The sequence below is a fragment of the Dendropsophus ebraccatus genome, chromosome 11 (assembly GCF_027789765.1).
Source record: "Dendropsophus ebraccatus isolate aDenEbr1 chromosome 11, aDenEbr1.pat, whole genome shotgun sequence".
NCBI classification, from domain to species: domain Eukaryota; kingdom Metazoa; phylum Chordata; class Amphibia; order Anura; family Hylidae; genus Dendropsophus; species Dendropsophus ebraccatus.
In genome coordinates, this window is record NC_091464.1 from 61321616 (window position 1) to 61340541 (window position 18926).

Sequence of the window (18926 nt, forward strand, 5' to 3'; positions counted from 1 at the left end):
TTTTGAAGGCAGCTTTTTAGTCTTGTGCTGGTTGAAAAATAAGAGACTAAACAGAGGAAGCCCTGGTCAAGCCAGTCATGTGATTGATGGACACATTGAGCCGTGACTCTGTACAGGCCAGAACTCCCTGTGTTTAGTCTCTTTTTTTCAATCAGCACAAGACTAAAAATCTGTACCTGGAATTTTAGGTTCAGCTTTGTTTTACAGCATGATAACAAAATAATAAATAATGTAAATTGCAAACTTGCTTTATATCACATCTCCTGTTGATTTAAATTTTTAAAGTTATAACGACAGTGACACTTTAACCCCATATGATGTCCATTCCAAGCTTCCTCCAACCCATGAGATGTCCATCCTAAGCATCCTCCAACCCTTGAGATGTCCATCTTAAGCATCCTGCAACCCATGAGATGTCCATCCAAACCATCCTCTAACCTATGACATGTCCATCCAAACCATCCTCTAACCTATGACATGTCCATCCCAACCATTCTCCAACCCATGAGATGTCCATCTTGAGCATCCTGCAACCCATGAGATGTCCATCCAAACCATCCTCTAACCAATGACATGTCCATCCCAACCATTCTCCAACCCATGAGATGTCCATCTTGAGCATCCTGCAACCCATGAGATGTCCATCTTGAACATTCACCAACTCATGAGATGCCCATACCAAGCATCCTCTGCTCTGTAAATGATGTCCATCTTTGATCGTAATGACTATGATGCGTCAGTGCAAAACTAATAGAGAAACTAGCAAGCCATTCCCTGGGGTTATCCCAACTAATGCCACAAGAACCTTCCTAAAACAGAAGGTGGCACATAGTCATGACTGGTAAAGGCATGGCATGGCAAAAACAAAATCCCTGTTGGGTTTTATGGCCAATTTCTCAACTTTTAGTCTATATTTGGACCAGCTCTACTATTTGGTACTCTGTTCATTTCCCGAGGAGTATGCCGAGTCCTCTTCTACCATACTTTGAGCCTCTCTTTCTGCTAAACCCTTGTAATTCTGATAATAGTTATAGTAGTCCATCTCATAGTCATCTTCCTCTTCCTCCTGGGAGTCAGAATCGTCATTGTAGAAGTGTATGGTAGCCTGTACCGGGAAACTGGCCAGAACTTTTTTCCCCATGTGTTGTAGGTATTCCTCTGTCTTTGATTTGGGCATGTAAAGCCTTTAAAATAGCAAGAGATGAGAATGAGGCACATATACATACTAGCTGAGGCAAAACATTCAAAGAATTATTGAAATCATGGATAAAGATACTTGATCTTACATCTTAATCTAGGTGGAACTGGATATTGCTAAGAAAATCCATGTCTCCTACGTGTTATTAGTAAGTTCAATGTATCATCAGTATGCAGGAAGCTCCTATGCTCCCCCTACAGGTGACATAATAATAACGTTTTTATCATGTAGCTGCGTCTTTCCAGGGAATTTGGAGATCTGAACATTACATAAAGATATATTAAGCAATAAATAAGGATAGCATAAGTGGATATTCATTTAGACATTACATAAAAGTTGGCACTTACCTTACAGGGTGTTGAAATCCCAGCGATCCCTTCTTTCCAGTATTGCCGTTATCACTATTTGTCCTGGTATCCTGTCAATGAAAAACATCAAATTCGTCCGTATAAATTTTAAACTTGTCCTGATGTATCTTCCAACATGTCTGATCATCATACTGACCAGGCTAACATGATCCCCTTGTCTATGGCAGCTTTTGTGTTAGTACAAGGGCAATCACACTTTGGTTAAAAAGTTAAATTTGCTATACAATGCAATGATATAATAAGGCCTCTGTTGTGGTGTAATACTATCTCCATACAATGGCACACCACTAGCCTGTGAGTCTGGTAGCAGATAGAGAAATCCTATTGTCTATCGGTACTCAGAACATCCCTCTCTCTGCAGCCTCAGGAAGTGTTATACACCATAAAACATCAGCCCCCCCATTACAGGACAATAGAGCCGCCTCTATCTGGGCACAGATCAGATGTACCGGCTCTGTAAGAAATATCACTAACACTAAAAAAAGTGTATGGAGTAAACGGTCCTATTGCTAGATGGATAGATGATAAGTGGATATGATAGATTATAGATATTAGATAGATAGATCGATCATAGGTGGATATGATAGATTATATGTATTGGATAGATATTCTTACCAGCTTCTCCTGTGTGTCTGACATGCCGTCTGTAGATGAGAACAGCCAGGGCCTCCATAGGGCTGAGTTACTGAAAAAAATATTAGGGTCAAAATGAGTATATAACAATGTACTGGTGAAGGATCCTTGTGTTTGTTTGTTTTTTTTCTATAAAGTAGACAAGTCAAAAAGACCTCTTAGTAAGATTGTCTGTATATCTGTCTATCTAGACTCTAAACCTATTCATTCAACTAATTCAATACTAAGGATGATCCGAACCTGCCGAGGTTCGGGTTCGTATGAACCCGAACGCTCTGCATCAGATTCCCGCTGTCTGGCCGCTCCGCGCAGCGGGTGGATGCAGCAGGAGGACCGCCTGGAACATTGGGATACAGCCTATGGCTATGGCTGTATCCCAGTTTTCCAGGCGATCCTCCCATGGAGCGGACAGACAGCGGGAATCATTGCCGAGAGTTCGGGTTCGTACGAAACAGGTTCGGACCATCCCTATTCAATACCCTTACACGTGCAGTGTAGAGTTAATAAATATCTATTGATCACACGACATAGTCACTAGACACTCGCTATATGTCTGTGTATATATATATATATATATATATATATATATTTATTTATATTTATTTCCTCTCAGGCATATAAACTATTACCCGGTTGGATAATACTGGGTAAACAGGCGGTGTTCAGCTCCATTACCTGTATATAGAGACACGGTGCGGCTCTTACCTGCGCCCAGTGACTGTAGTGAGGGGACTATAACTCTCACATTCCTCACAATATTGTTCTACATGAAACACATCTCACCTCTCATAGAAATGTCCTTATTCTGCCCACAACACCCCATAGAACAAACAGAGGAGAAGAGTATAAGGAGCTACAGGAGGGAGTGGTATAATAACCGGCATTTATCAGCCAGCTTTCTGCTCCATTTCTTTACAATCCACATCAAAGGCCCCGACTGCAAACACCTCCAGGCTGGAGGAGACAACGCTAATCCTATAATTAACAGGTGTAGGGAGGAAAAGTCACAGACATCTGTATTATGTCTCAGCTGAATTCCTCCTGATACAATTAGATGCAGCTGGCATAGTGGTGGGATGTAGCAGAGCTGAGTTTGCTGTTTGCTGCTCATAGCCAAGAAATGAGTCGGGCAATTTTTTGCATTGCATTGAGTATGCATTGGCATATGACGACTCCTGAACTACTGTGCAAAAAAGGGCAAAAAGTCTTAAAGGGGTTGTCCAGCGAAAATCTTTTTTCTTTCAAATCAACTTGTGTCAGAAAGTTATATAGATTTGTAATTTACTTCTATTAAAAAATCTCAAGTCTTCCCATACTTATCAGCTGCTGTATGTCCTGCAGGAAATGTTTTATTTTCAGTCGGACACAGTGCTCTCTGCTGACATCTCTGGCCGAGACAGGAACTGTCCAGAGCAGGAGAGGTTTTCTATGGGGATTCATAGAAAACCGAGACAGAGTTCCTGTCTCGGCCAGAGATGTCAGCAGAGAGCACTGTGTCAGACTGAAAATAAAACATTTCCTGCAGGACATACAGCAACTAATAAGTATAGGAAGACTTGAGATTTTGTAATAGAAGTAAATTACAAATCTGTATAACTTTCTGACACCAGTTGATTTGAAAGAAAGAGATTTTTGCTGGATAACCCCTTTAAAACGCATAAAAGCCTAAATGCAAATTTGGGGTTATATAGCTAGTAGAGATGAGTGAAAAGGGTTCGAGTCGATCCGAACCCGAACATTCGATATTTGATTAGTGGTGGCTGCTGAACTTGGATAAAGCTCTAAGGTTGTCTGGAAAACATGGATACAGCCAATGACTATATCTATGATTTCCACATAGCCTTAGGGCTTTATCCAACTTCAGCAGCCACCGCTAATCAAATGCCGAAAGTTCGGGTTCGGATCGACTCGAGCATGCTCCAGGTTCGCTCATCTCTAGTAGCTAGCCATCAGGGCAATCTAATAATCATGTGATATATAGATTATTTAGTTATAGAATTTTTATTATTTAGTTTTATTCTATGTAGAGATGAGCAAATTTACAGTAGAAACGAAGCAAAGTGTTTTTTTCCCATCTGTATTCTCTCAGTTTCTCAGGACTGGATCCATCTTTTTCCAGCACCTGGGGAGGAACGGCAGGGAGTGGAGCAGACTTCAAAGTTCACAGCCTGATCAGCGGAATGGCGGTAGGAACAAAGCGCTTTGCTTCGTTCCTACTGTAAATTCCCTCATCCCTAATTCTATGGATGATGCTCTAACAAACAGCATTGGCTACATCAGTGATCCCCAACATGTGGTTTTTCAGGGGTTGAAAAACTACAACTCCCAGCATCTTAGTGATATCCAACCTGTTAAGCCAGTGGGTCATAACTATAGGGATACAGAGATAGCACTAGCCTGGGGGGTCTCCTCCACCATGTAAGAATACACTAGTAAATGCCGCAATAGACATTGTGCATTAGGACCCATTAGCTTCAAGTTAGTGTGTTTGGTGTTATTAGAGCGTAAGCCCTGTTTCCGAGAGACTGATGTGAGTTATTACAATCTGTATACATCCCTATGGAAATACAGAAGAGCTATAGAAGTAATGAGAAATAACCACATAATTGTCATCTACTCCTATGATATGGACTCAGGACCCCTGTTCTTTACATCAGTCGGGGTCCGAGCAGCCGAAGTCCCAGCAATCATATTCTTATTCCCTGTCCTTTCAACACTCCTCAGTTTTTTCTTCATCTACTCGATTCAAAACATACGTTTTTTTTTTTTTTTGCAGTTTTATGTTTACACACAGTATTTCTGTCAGTCTTTTTATTTTATTTTATTTTTTTAACCAAAATCAGGAGTGGAACTGACAGGGCAAAATTGTAATGGAAAGAATTGTACAGCTTCTGTTATTTCAACCCACTCCTGGTTTTGGTTGAAAAAAGACTGACAGAAATACTATGTGTGGTTTTAAATGCTAAAAAAAAACTCCAAATGGGGGCAATTTAGCAACGTTTTTTTGTGCACAAAATTGTTGTAATTGTTGCAAAACTTATTTCCCCAAAAATGTGCAAACTTTACTGTGCAAAAATGTAAAGGATTACGCCAATAAATTGATACTTTTCTGGTGGAAACATTAATATTTCCTCCCCAAAATTTATATTGTAAGCAAAATCTGTTAAAATTCAACAGTTAAAAAACAAACAAACAAATGAAACAAATTAAAGCAAAGTTTACATTTCTGTTAGCAATTTAACTGTCAAACCATTTAGTTGTTTTTTTTTTTTTAATAATATTTCTTATAAACAGGCTGAAAAATTACATCCGTCCACTTATTTTTATTTAAACTTTAAATAAATATAAAGTATAATGTTACTGCAACCCATATAAGAAAGTGTTTGGATATATAAAGGAGTGTTTAGCCCTGGCAGTGCCACTTACCTCTCTCCTTGACCAGGACGTATGTGGTTGGGGCTGTTGTGGCCACGGGGGCAGTGACACATATGGGCCACTGTGGCCTTTAGCGTATAATGTGCAGAGTCCATAGTGAGGAGGGGATCAGGCCTGTATCCCAGCTTGCTGTGAACTGACTGGCAGATCCATTGAGGCCGGCTCCTTTATCTTACAGCTCTCACTTAAAGTAAACAAGCCGTCAGGTAAGGGGGAGGAGGAAGGATGAGAGGGCCGCCCCCACTCTCCTTCAGGGGTTTTGTACAAAGTGCACACTCATCAGGTCACTAGACCCTCACAGAGAAGACTGACAGAGAGGCGGAGGCACAAGCTATAGCTGCTACCTCCTACTCTGGTAACAGCAGGTAGTGACACGTTACATAAAGCTTTTTCCCCAAAAATTTAAATGTTAATATTATTATTTTTTATTTCTAATGCGGCCATAATAATCATCATGGAATAATGTCATTTACCCTAGCTATTCCTAAAGAAGGAAAAAGCACAACCAGTTGTGGTCAATACTGATTTTAAATTGGAATGTTTTATCCAATTTGAATGGAAATTTTGGGGATAAAATTAACTACATAGTTTCATATTATGCCGGCCAAAGACGTGTAAAAATGGGCCCGTATGATGGATAAATGAAGGGTGGACATCACCCTTGACCCCCTTTTTTATTGTGCACCTATGACTTGGCTATTTTGCTGGGGGCAAGGGTGTTAGCTTGGGACCATAAGGGTACAACAATGGGACAAATAACACGTCAGCCTGGTGGACCTTTGTTGGACAGACATGAAATGATCATAAGAGTCTGGGCTGAACAAGCCAAAATCTTTCCCCTGTTATAAATGAGCCCTCCTGTTCCATTTATTCATCTAGGTGCCCACCTTTGACCTCTCTCCCACTCTCTTTAATCCTTTCAACAGGGTGGTGCCTAACACTTTATATCATATTCCCGATAGGACCATATGAGTGGTTCATAGTAGGACAATATATTTGGATTTTTAGGCATTAAAAAATTCAGCTGCTGCAGAACCTCACAATACACCTCAGCTGCTGCAGAACCTCATAATACACCTCAGCTGCTGCAGAACATAATACACCTCAGCTGCTGCAGAATATTTTAATACACCTCAGCTGCTGCAGAACCTCATAATACACACCTCATCTGCTGCAGAACCTCATACTACACCTCAGCTGCTGCAGAACCTCATAATACACCTCACCTGCTGCAGAACATAATACACCTCAGCTGCTGCAGAACCTCATAATACACATCTCAGCTGCTGCAAAACCTCACAATACACACCTCAGCTGCTGAAGAACCTCATAATACACACCTCAGCTGCTGAAGAACATAATACACCTCAGCTGCTGCAGAACCTCATAATACACATCTCAGCTGCTGCAGAACCTCATACTACACCTCAGCTGCTGCAGAACGTCATAATACACACCTCATCTGCTGCAGAACCTCATACTACACCTCAGCTGCTGCAGAACCTCAAAATACACCTCACCTGCTGCAGAACATAATACACCTCAGCTGCTGCAGAACATAATACACCTCAGCTGCTGCAGAACCTCATAATACACATCTCAGCTGCTGCAGAACCTCATAATACACACCTCAGCTGCTGAAGAACATAATACACCTCAGCTGTTGCAGAACCTCAGAATACACAACTCAGCTGCTGCAGAACCTCATACTACACCTCAGCTGCTGCAGAACATAATACATTTCAGCTGCTGTGGAACATAATACACCTCAGCCTCTGCAGAACCTCATGGCACACACCTCCGCTGCTGCAGAACATAACACACCTGAGCTGCTGCAGAACCTCATAATACACACCTCAGGTGCTGCAGAACCTTATCACCTCAGCTGATGCAGAACATCATAATACACATCAGCTGCTGCAGAACATCATAATACACCACAGATGCAGCAGAATATAATACACCTCAGCTGCTGCAGAACATTATAATACACATCTCAGCTGCTGCAGAACATACACACCTCAGCTACTGCAGAACCTCAGAATACACATCTCAGCTGCTGCAGAACCTCATAATACACACCCCAGTTGCTGCAGAACCTCATAATACACATCTCAGCTGCTGCAGAACCTCATAATACACATCTCAGCTGCTGCAGAACCTCAAAATGCACAGCTCAGCTGCTGCGGAACCTCATAATGCACACCTCAGCTGCTGCAGAATATAATACACCTCAGCTGCTGCAGAACCGCATAATACACATCAGCTGCTGCAGATCACGACATCATAACACACATCATACTAATCAAGAGTAAATAGTAAGCTCCTCCTTACTCTTCAGTAAGAGCTTCTGCAGCAGCTGCAGTTGCACTAGACATACAGCAGTCACTGTTGTAGTGGAGCAGCAGGGAGGTGCCATATTGTTATGGAAAACACTGATCTAAACACAATTGTTCTCATATTATCCACAGAACAATACAGGACGGGGGTCTGGGGGATATAAGGAGAAGTACAGCTGCCGCTATGGGCAATGTATGGATGACAGGAACAAAGGTGTATTCTGTGATGGAAATAATATCTGTATTTTCTATAGAACTCATTTCTGGAGCCATACAGTCATACAGTCCATACACCGCGCACTGTCACCATTCAGCTTCCCCACCTGCGGTATGAGCTACAAAGCTCCGCTGTGTTTACTAGATCCACAATTTTTACGTAAGTGGTTTCCCCAGAGAAGGTTATAGAAAATCTGACATGTCTTAAAGGGATATGGACGTGATTTACTAGAATGGGGAATAGCTTAGAATAAGTCACATTACACCAAAATGTTGGTGTAAAATTTATCTAAACATAGAGGCGGTGATTGTATTGTTGGTATTATTTGAGCAATACATGGCAGTACTGTATGGCACTGCTACTTAGGTGCAGTACAGGATAGTATTCGTGCAGTGTATGGTGGTGGACAACTGTATGGAACTATACATTAGGCACCATCCTGTATGACAATAATATTTAGGCACTACATGGTATAGGTAATTTTTAACAAATGATACCTTATGATGATACAAAGGATGTTTTTTAGATGATGGCTGTTTGCAAAGTTTTAAAATCATGTTTTCCTTCCAAACTTAAGAGTCATGAAGGCTGAGCTGCAACATGTATGTCTCCTCCCTTTCCCATTCCACTCTGCATGATGTACAGGGCTTAGTGGTGGAAGTCAAGCAGGGCGGGGGGAGGGAGGAGGCATTCATGCTGCAGCTCAGCCTGGCTTAGGGCCCTATTCCACGGGCCGATTATCGTTTTGCGATCGTTTTAAGATCGCCCGCCCGCAGCCCGGCCCGCCTGCTGCCCGGCCCCCCACCCGCAGCCCGGCCCCCTGCCCGCAGCCCGGCCCCTGCCCATCCGCAGCCCGGCCACGCATCCTACAAAGCACCCCCCCCCCGCCGGCTCGATCGCCACCCCGCCGGGCCGATCGCCACCCCGCCGCCCCGACCGCCTGATTGGCTGAAGAGGAGCCGTTTGAAATTCCCGGCTCCCCTCTTCAGCCAATCAATGCACTGAAGAGGGGAGCCGGGAATTTCGAACACCCGCTACGGCGAGCAGGTAAGGAATGCTTGTGGCTGGGGCGCAGGGGGCTGTAGGATGCGTGGCCGGGCTGCGGATGAGCGGGGTCGGGCTGCGGGCCGGGCTGCGGGCCAGGCTGCGGGCGGCCGGACTTTTGCGACGACCGTTTACACGGAACAATCTGTGAATTTTTTGCGAACGATCAACGACGATTTGAGAATATGTTGAAAGATCAAAATAAACAATTTCTCGTTCGTCGTTTGACTGTTCGCTGCGTTTACACGTACGATTATAGTTCGAATTCGACAGTTATCGTGCGAATTCGCACGATAATTGTTCCGTGTAAACGCAGCAAAAGTAGCCACAATTAAGGTAACACACTATGGAGGCATTCCCATCGATACGGTAGCACATATAATGATATAGAACTCTAGTTATTCCATGTGCCTGCATACAGGCCGACTATATACCTTTCCAGGCCAAACACTATAAGTATCAACCACTGAAATTATTATATTACATTCTCCCCAGATATCAAATATGTATATACTGTATAGTCAGGTGTGAAGAGAGGGGTCTCCATGTAACCGGTGGGATATCCTGCCCCCTCTATGATCCAGCAGGAGGGATGTTTTGCCATAAACACTGCGCTGGTCTCCGGGGGTCAGGAGGGTTTCCTGTGCTCTGTTTTCTACAACACAAAGTTATCTGGAAAACCTCAATGTTTTTGGAGAAACTCCTATTGATTCCCCTGTTTGTCAGCAAATATTCTCCAATAATTGTAATTTCCTGAGAATAATTTCATCCAGGACGGAGAAAATGTGAAGTGACAAATTAATACATTTCTGAATTTGGGAACAGAATAGGTGCCATTGGTGTCATTTTTGGGACATCATTTTTTTCCCATTGATATCTCAGTCCAGGGCAATCACATTAATTGAAACCATCTCTTATAAGAAGACTGTTATGGCATTCAGGATAAACTGATTTTTTTTATTTTACATCCCTACTTTTATTTTTATATTGTTGGTAATATTTATTTTATTTTTTTCTTCCAGATTATTATTTAATTTTAAAGGTGGATCTCTGATACTTTTACTGTTTGTATCCTCCTGCACTCCAAGACGGGTAAAACAGGTGCAGGTCCAAGGGGTAATGGTGATATAAAATATCATAAAATTTATTAAAAGAATTATGCCAGCTACACAACGCGTTTCGAGACCGGTTTAGTCTCTTTATCAGGTGTCTAAGGGCTCATTCACACTATCCATGCCACGATCTGCACTAGGACATGTCCTATTTTTTCACAGTGCGGTTCACGGCACGGATCATGTGAATGGCCACATTCACTTTAATGGGCCCTAAAAATTGTCTGTGGTTGCGGATCTGTGACCACGGACAATTTCACGGGACGTGTGAATAAGGCCTAAGGAATGCGGTTCATTCACATCCTATCAGTAAGAGTTGTGCCTTACACCAGCACAACCCACTCAGGTAAGAGTTCTATGTTCTTACTTTCACCACTTCAGCCCTGTCTGAATTACGATTTGGAGCGCTGTCTTATATTTTGTTTCTACTTACTGTTTGGCAGGGTTTTGGCATCCTAATAGGCCCTGCAACTTGCGTACAGGTGTACAAAGGTGACAACCCATGCCAACTCATCAGCTCCCCGTGATTGTGTCATTGGAGGTAAAGCAGCGTTTTCAAACTCTTTCTACTGGGCCTCACCCAACAGACTGAAGTGATGCCTGGACCTCACCAGACTGACCAAGAGGATGCGCCATCTGTGCTGGAAGTCCACGTGCACCATGTCGGCTGATCATTGTCATTCAACAGGCTGAAACGGCAATGACCAGCCTGGCAGCGATTTGTTGCTGTCGCCCTGTGCAATAGAAGCGGTGGCAGCAGACCGGACAATGCCGGTCAGCCAGAGAGCTGCCCGGACAATCTGACGATCACCAGGGAAGCCCTCCCCTGCCCCGCAGCCCATTGGCTCTTACCTGCTCCTCCTCACTCACTGTCGGCATGTGTAATAGCGCTGGCAGCGAGCATTGAAGGAGGAGCAAACAATCGCTGTCCTAACAGGTCGGCGTTAGCTTGCTCACCACATCACCCCATGTAACAGGGGCTTAACTTAGGGACGTCCAAATCTGAGCGTTCTGCATTTGATTACCGGCGGGTGAAGAAGTAGGATGGAGGCCTAAGGGCCCTATTCCATTGGACGATTATCGTTCGCATAATCGTTACGGATAAACAATCCAAACGACCGCTATTGCGAAAGACCTGAAATCGTTCACCCATTTACATGGAACGATAATCGTTACTTATGATCGTTCTTGCAGTCGTCTTTTCGTCGCTATTGCGTTCGTCACTACTGCGAACGACCAAACGACATCTTATTCAATGCGAATGATTTGCGAACAAGCAACGATAAAAATAGGTCCAGGTCTTATTAAACGATCAACAATTTCTCGTTCGGTCATTATTTATGCTATTCAAACGTACGATTATCGTTTAGATTCAAACGAGTTAACGATAATCTGAACGATAATTGTCCCGTGGAATAGGGCCTTAAGGCTGCCGGAAAAACATGGTTACAGCTATAGGCCATAGGCTGTATCCATGTTTCCAGGACTCCAACTTCTTCAGTCACTGGTATTCAAATGCTGAACAAGCATAGGATCCATTGTATTCTATGGGACAAAACACATGACTGTGGATCTGTCCATGTTCCTTGAGCTAAGATCGTAACATTCCACAAAATTCCTTATGCAAACAGAAACTGATTTAAAAAATAATAATAATAATTTTAGATGAAAAAATAAAGTTGATTAAAAAATACAAAAAACTAATAAAAAAATGACAAAGTAATAAAAAAATTATACAAATATATATGAAAAAAATGAAAAAAGTAAATGTTTAAAATACAATAAATGTTTGCATTCTCCAGAGAAGATGATTAGAGCGGCGACAGGAATGGAGGTGAGTGTGCGGCGCTGCGGAATATGTCGGCACTATATAAACAGCAGATAATGGAATAAATAGGGCTAAATAATCATCACTCTGGAGATGAAGATTGAATTGTACTTGTCCTGTCCTGGATAAGACAGATGCTGCGTCTTCACTCACACTATGACAGCCGGGGATCTCATCAGCATGGTCTGTACATCAACAGGCGGCCCTCACCTATTCACACGCTGCAGCCAGGACCTAGGGCCTCGGCCATCTTATCACCGGCCTCATCTGTCCTCAGTAAATGTGCAATGGTGATCATTAATCCTCTGCCCTCCCCCCCAGCAGTTATACCACAGGTTAATCCATCTGTCAGTGCTGAATTTAGCCTCCAGGTATCAACTGAGATATGGAATGTTATGTTAGTATAGAAACACTGCAGGGCGGTAATATACTAGGGGCAGGTACAATAATAGTAATTATATCTCTAGCTCCAGATGGGGGATACTGGGGTCACACCGGAAGAGGACACACCTGTTATGTAGTCAGCCTATGTATAAAGGCAGTAGTCAGACACCGTATGGCAGTATTATTTAGTCACTGTATAATGATGTTAGTTACTGTATTGAGGTATTATTCAGTGACTGTATGGAGGTATTTTTCAGTCATTGTAAAATAATATGCAGTCATTGTAAAGCAGTTTTATTCAGTCACTGTATAATAATATTATTTATACTATTCAGTCACTGTATAATCATATTATTTATACACTTTATAATGGCTATGCTAACACTGCGTATATGTTCGGACGCATATTTTCACGGCCGGACATATACACGGTAAACTCCGGCCGGAGATTTACGCTACTTGTGGCCGGCTACGTACGGACCGCGAACTTACACCCGAAGTCTACTTACGCTTCCCAAGCGCCCTACGTAGCGATCTGACAGCAGTCTTTTACTTGGAAATCTTCGCCTAGCCCCGGACACCCCACAGAACCTTTTGGATCGGCACAAAAAGCTGCAAAAATGAAGAAATCACCACTACGTACGGGACCGCATGTTACGCTACGGGCGTAAGTTACCGCATTTTCGTCCGCAAACAATCGTCTAGTTTATTTTTTACGGCGCCGCGTACGATCCGGGTATAAGTTCGTACGTAGTGTGAACTGTGCAGCCGTAATTCGTATACTTTCCATTGTACGCAAACTACGAAAGTCTCCGGCCGCTTATTCACGGAACGCGCTATGGCCGGAAACTTACGTAGTGTGAACATAGCCTATAGTTGTATTATTTAGTCATTGTATACTGATATTAATTACACACTGTATAGCGGTATTATTCAGTCACTGTATAATCATATTATTTATGCACTTTATAGTTGTATTATTCAGTCATTGTATACTGATATTATTTAGACACTGTATAGCGGTATTATTCAGTCATTGTATACTGATATTATTTAGACACTGTATAGCGGTATTATTCAGTCATTATATACTGATATTTAGACACTGTATAGCGGTATTATTCAGTCATTGTATACTGATATTTAGACACTGTATAGCGGTATTATTCAGTCATTGTATGCTGATATTTAGACACTGTATAGCGGTATTATTCAGTCATTGTATACTAATATTTAGACACTGTATAGCGGTATTATTCAGTCATTGTATACTGATATTTAGACACTGTATAGCGGTATTATTCAGTCATTGTATACTAATATTTAGACACTGTATAGCGGTATTATTCAGTCATTGTATACTAATATTTAGACACTGTATAGCGGTATTATTCAGTCATTGTATACTGATATTTAGACACTGTATAGCGGTATTATTCAGTCATTGTATGCTGATATTTAGACACTGTATAGCGTTATTATTCAGTCATTGTGTGCTGATATTATTTAGACACTGTATGGCGGTATTATTCAGTCATTGTATGCTGATATTTAGGCACTGTATAGCGGTATTATTCAGTCATTGTATACTGATATTTAGACACTGTGTAGCGGTATTATTCAGTCATTGTATACTGATATTTAGACACTGTATAGCGGTATTATTCAGTCATTGTGTGCTTATATTATTTAGACACTGTATAGCGGTATTATTCAGTCATTGTATGCTGTAATTTAGACACTGTATAGCGGTATTATTTAGTCATTGTATACTGATATTTAGACACTGTATAGCGGTATTATTCAGTCATTGTATACTGATTTTTAGACACTGTATAGCGGTATTATTCAGTCATTGTATACTGATATTAAGACACTTTATAGCGGTATTATTGTCATTGTATACTGATATTTAGACACTTACAGCGGTATTATTCAGTTATTGTGTGCTGATATTATTTAGACACTGTATAGCGGTATTATTCAGTCATTGTATGCTGATATTATTTAGACACTGTATAGCGGTATTATTCAGTCATTGTATACTGATATTTAGACACTGTATAGCGGTATTATTCAGTCATTGTATGCTGATTTTATTTAGACACTGTATACCGGTATTATTCAGTCATTGTATACTGATATTTAGACACTGTATAGCGGTATTATTCAGTCATTGTGTGCTGATATTATTTAGACACTGTATAGCGGTATTATTTAGTCATTGTATGCTGATATTATTTAGACACTGTATAGCGATATTATTCAGTCATTGTATACTGATATTATTTAAACACCAAAATATAGTAATACTATGTACTCACTCTATGGACGGTGGTACTAGTCAATCACCATATCACAATATTATTCAGTCACTATACAGTAGCATTCATTAGTCACTGTACAACATTATTTTGTTGCTGTATTGTTGTATTACTCATTATGTGATTATGTTAATATCATTCAACCACTGTATTATTAATTCATTGTTTGTAGCTTTAAAGGGGAGAAAACAATCATATTTTTAAGTCACTGGTGGCAGAAAGTTATACAGTATTGTAAATTACTTCTATTTAAAAATCTCAAGTACTCCAGCACTTATCAGCTGCTGTATGTCCTACAGGAAGTGGTGTATTCTTTCCAATCTGACACAGTGCTCTCTGCTGCCACCTCTGTCCATGTCAGGAACTGTCCAGAGCAGGAGAGGTTTTCTATGGCGATTTTCTACTGCTCCTGACACAGACAGAGGTGGCAGCAGAGAGCACTGTGTCAGACCGGAAAGAATACACCACTTTCTGCAGGAAATGCAACAGCTGATAAAGACTGGAAGATTTGAGTTTACTCAACAGAAGTAATTTACAACTCTGTATAGCTTCCTGACACCAATTTAAAAACATTTTTTTCTCCAGAGTACTCCTTTAACTAGTCATTAGGATATGGTTGAGCATGGTTGCCCTGCAGCACTGGGGTCCTGGGTTCACATCCCATCTGCAATGAGTGTATGTTCTCTCCAGGTTTGTGTGGGTTTCCTCTGCATACTCCCGATCCCTCCCACACTACAAAACATACAGATCGGTGAGGTAAGGCTGTGAGCCCCGATGGGGACAGGAACTGGTTTCAGTGATGACAAGCTAAGTACAGCTCTACAGAATACGTTGGTTCTATATAAGTAAATTAATTATTCTTACAAAAATTAAGGTTTCTATTCCTGTGAAATGTGCAAATTAAATAACAAATTTCTGTAAGTGCTGACCAGTGTAATTGAGGGTCTGGGGTAATTTCTTGAGGCTCCTTGCACATGGCTGTAAGCTACAGTCTGTTTGCGCAACTGCGCACAGTATTGGACCCATTGGGTGAGATTTATCAAACATGGTGTAAAGTGACACAGGCCCAGTTGCCCCTAGCAACCAATCAGATTCCACTTTTCATTCCTCACAGACACTTTGGAAAATGAAAGGTGGACTCTGATTGGTTGCTAGGGGCAACTGAGCCAGTTTCACTTTACACCATGTTTGATAAATCTCCCCCATTGTATTTTAAACGCCAATGCACATGGTTGTAAATTCCATGGTTTACATGCATTTGCCAGTGCTGAGACTAGAAAAAAAATGGACTTGAATTTGCAGTCCAGGTGTCGTGATCCCCCGGATGATGTAATAGCATTGGGACGGCTGGTCACTTGCTAGGTGGAAGTGTGACACCACTTCTTGAGGTGGATGGCCGAGATACAGCCGGACCTTTAGGGTTTTGTCACGTGACGCCAGTGCCTGGTGGTGCCTGGTACCTGCTCCTAGAAGATAAGGCCGGTTGTACCCTTCTCCCCAGTGGTCGGTGTCCTGTCAGGTTGCTGCAGGGTCCCTTGGGATTATGTCACAGGTGGTCAGAGTGGTGGAGTAACCCTCCTGAACAGTGGTTGGAGCCGCCACCTACAGGTCCCAAGGTTGCGGTGTAGTGTTGTGCAGGTGATAGTCAGTAATTACAGACCTAATAATAACATTGACTTGTTTTACTCTTTGTAAATGTGCAGCAGGTAATACAACAAATCTTCAGGTACATGTGATACAGTTCCAATAAATACACATACATAGAACCACCAGATCTGTGGGATAAGTGCTGAGTAGGATGTAGTAGAGTTGATAAGGTTGTACTCAGTTAGTACAGAGGAGGGTGCCATGAGAGTCTCAACCCAGTTGGAAAGTGCTCTGCCAGGAGGTTGGAGTGCTTAGAAGAATACTTGTAGAGTAAGAAGAAGAAGAAGAAGAAGAAGAAATAACCTATGCCTGGGTTGTGACCTTTCCTATAGTCTTCACACCGCCTTCTGCCCACTAGCTTTGGCTGAACCGTACTGATGAATGACACAGGCCCCAGACCCTGTTACCTGGGTTGAGCGGAATGGTTAGAGTTCCTAAGTACACCCACGCTGTGAGATGGAGTTCATCGACTTTCTAGTAACTTTGCTCCACCCGGATCAGTTCCTAGCTCTTTGGCTTTTCTCCGGAGACTGTCCTGCACTGTAGTGACTCCTAGTCCTCGGCGTGGGTTGAGGTTATCTGTAGGCTAGTCCTCTCCTGAAGGGCTTATCAGCGCATCATACAGCGTGTTTGGTGCTTCAAGAAAGAGGGTTGTGTGAGCTGTCTGTTCTGCGTCCTACCCCTGTGGGGCACTGACTAAGAACTCTTGTCTGCAGAGGGGACCTGGCAGAGGGCCAGGGCCCAGGTAGAACCACTGAGAAGAGCTATCTGAGCTGTGTCCTTTCTCCTCCAAAGATCAGCTAAGACTGCTCCTCACCCAAGGGATTAACTTCCTAACCAGAGGGCTGTATTGTAGTTGGGCGGAAAGAGTGCAATAGGACAACGGAATAGAAAAGAGAGAATAGGGCAGAAGAAAGGAGAAATCCCACGGGACAACAGAATCTGGTACATATACAAACAATAACCCTTTCGTTTACTTCAGCCGTGCAGTTTCTAGAGCTTAGTTACACACTATAGCGACATCTAGTGGTCATCTTCAGTAACACAACAGCTATAGCAAAATCACAGATAAGTACAGACTTTTACGAAGGGTGTAAAGATAGGAACACCCACAGTGGGACACCACACAGGCTCATATACTTCTGTTGAATTTGCAGTCTGTGATTGCCGAGGCAGCCCACAAAACCAGTACAGCCATGTGAGGAGGCCGTACTATTGCATTTCATGAACAGTTTATTGATTTCTTTGTGATTAGTTTCTAATTTCTCCTGTGGTGGTGCTACAGTGGAGTTCAACAATTTTTGACAAGTTTCCCCATATATTATAGCAGTGGGACACCCTCTGATATGCTTATGTATATTACTAGTACATTGCCCAGGGTTGATAACAGTAGCCAGATAAAAAAAACTCATTACAGTGTACTGTGTAAGTGTTAAATGCACCCAACATTGTTAGCAATAAAACAGCCAAAAACCCTCACACAAATCCTTAAAGGGGTTGTCCGGCGATAAAAAATTATTCACAGAATAACACACATTACAAAGTTATACAACTTTGTAATGTATGTTATGTCTGTGAATGGCCCCCTTCCCCGTGTCCCACCACCCCCACCCGTGTACCCAGAAGTGTGGTGCGCTATACATTACATGTCACGTGCCGACCACGGTCTCCGATCCTCAGCAGTGACGTCTTCTTCGGGAGGCCAGCGGATCTTCCGAGTGCCGGCCGCCCTCTGCAGCGTCATCCGAAGCTCAGCCGCGATTGGCTGAGCATAACTGTGCTCAGCCAATCGCGGCTGAGTAGCTGATGACGCTGCAGAGGGTGGCCGGCACTCGGGAAGATCCGCCGGCCTCCCGAAGAAGACGTCACTGCTGACGATCGGAGACCGTGGACGACACGAGATGCGGTGAGTATAATGCACCACACTTCCGGGTCTAGCGTGGGTGGGGGGAAACACGGGGAAGGGGGCCATTCACAGACATAACATACATTACAAAGTTGTATAACTTTGTAATGTGTGTTATTCTGTGAATAATTTTTTATCGCCGGACAACCCCTTTAAAGTGGAACTCTGGGAAAATATCAAATCAAAAGTAATAAAAAAGGAGAAGTAAACAAAACAAAAACTACAGCGGTGCCTTGGATTATGAGCATAATTCGTTATAGGACCATGCTTGTAATCTAAATCCACTCTTAAACCAAAGAAAATTTTCCCATAAGAAATCACTAAAATGCAGACAATTGGTTCCAAACCCCAAAAATAATGATTTATTATTCTGAATAACATGTAAAACAAATGAAACAAACATTCAGAAATAGCAGAATATGTGATATTATAAGATACTGTACAGGAGAGGATGGGAAACACAAGGGCGGACAGAGACTGCAGGGAGCATG

General features: G+C 42.3%; 1 protein-coding gene across 2 annotated transcripts; it reads right to left on the reverse strand.

The window, feature by feature from the left end:
• Positions 1-530: 530 nt before the first annotated feature.
• RIPPLY3 (ripply transcriptional repressor 3) lies at positions 531-16411 on the reverse strand. Of its 2 annotated transcripts, none has more exons than XM_069945936.1 (4): positions 16343-16411; positions 2182-2251; positions 1546-1616; positions 531-1184 (listed from the first exon to the last, which is right to left on the reverse strand). In XM_069945936.1, the coding sequence occupies exons 2-4, from the start codon at positions 2203-2205 to the stop codon at positions 929-931; spliced, it is 351 nt and encodes a 116-aa protein (XP_069802037.1). In that variant the 5' UTR covers positions 2206-2251; positions 16343-16411; the 3' UTR covers positions 531-928. The 2 variants fall into 2 exon arrangements, with proteins under 2 accessions (XP_069802037.1, XP_069802036.1); XM_069945935.1 differs by lacking the exon at positions 16343-16411 and adding an exon at positions 15812-15877.
• Positions 16412-18926: the final 2515 nt, after the last annotated feature.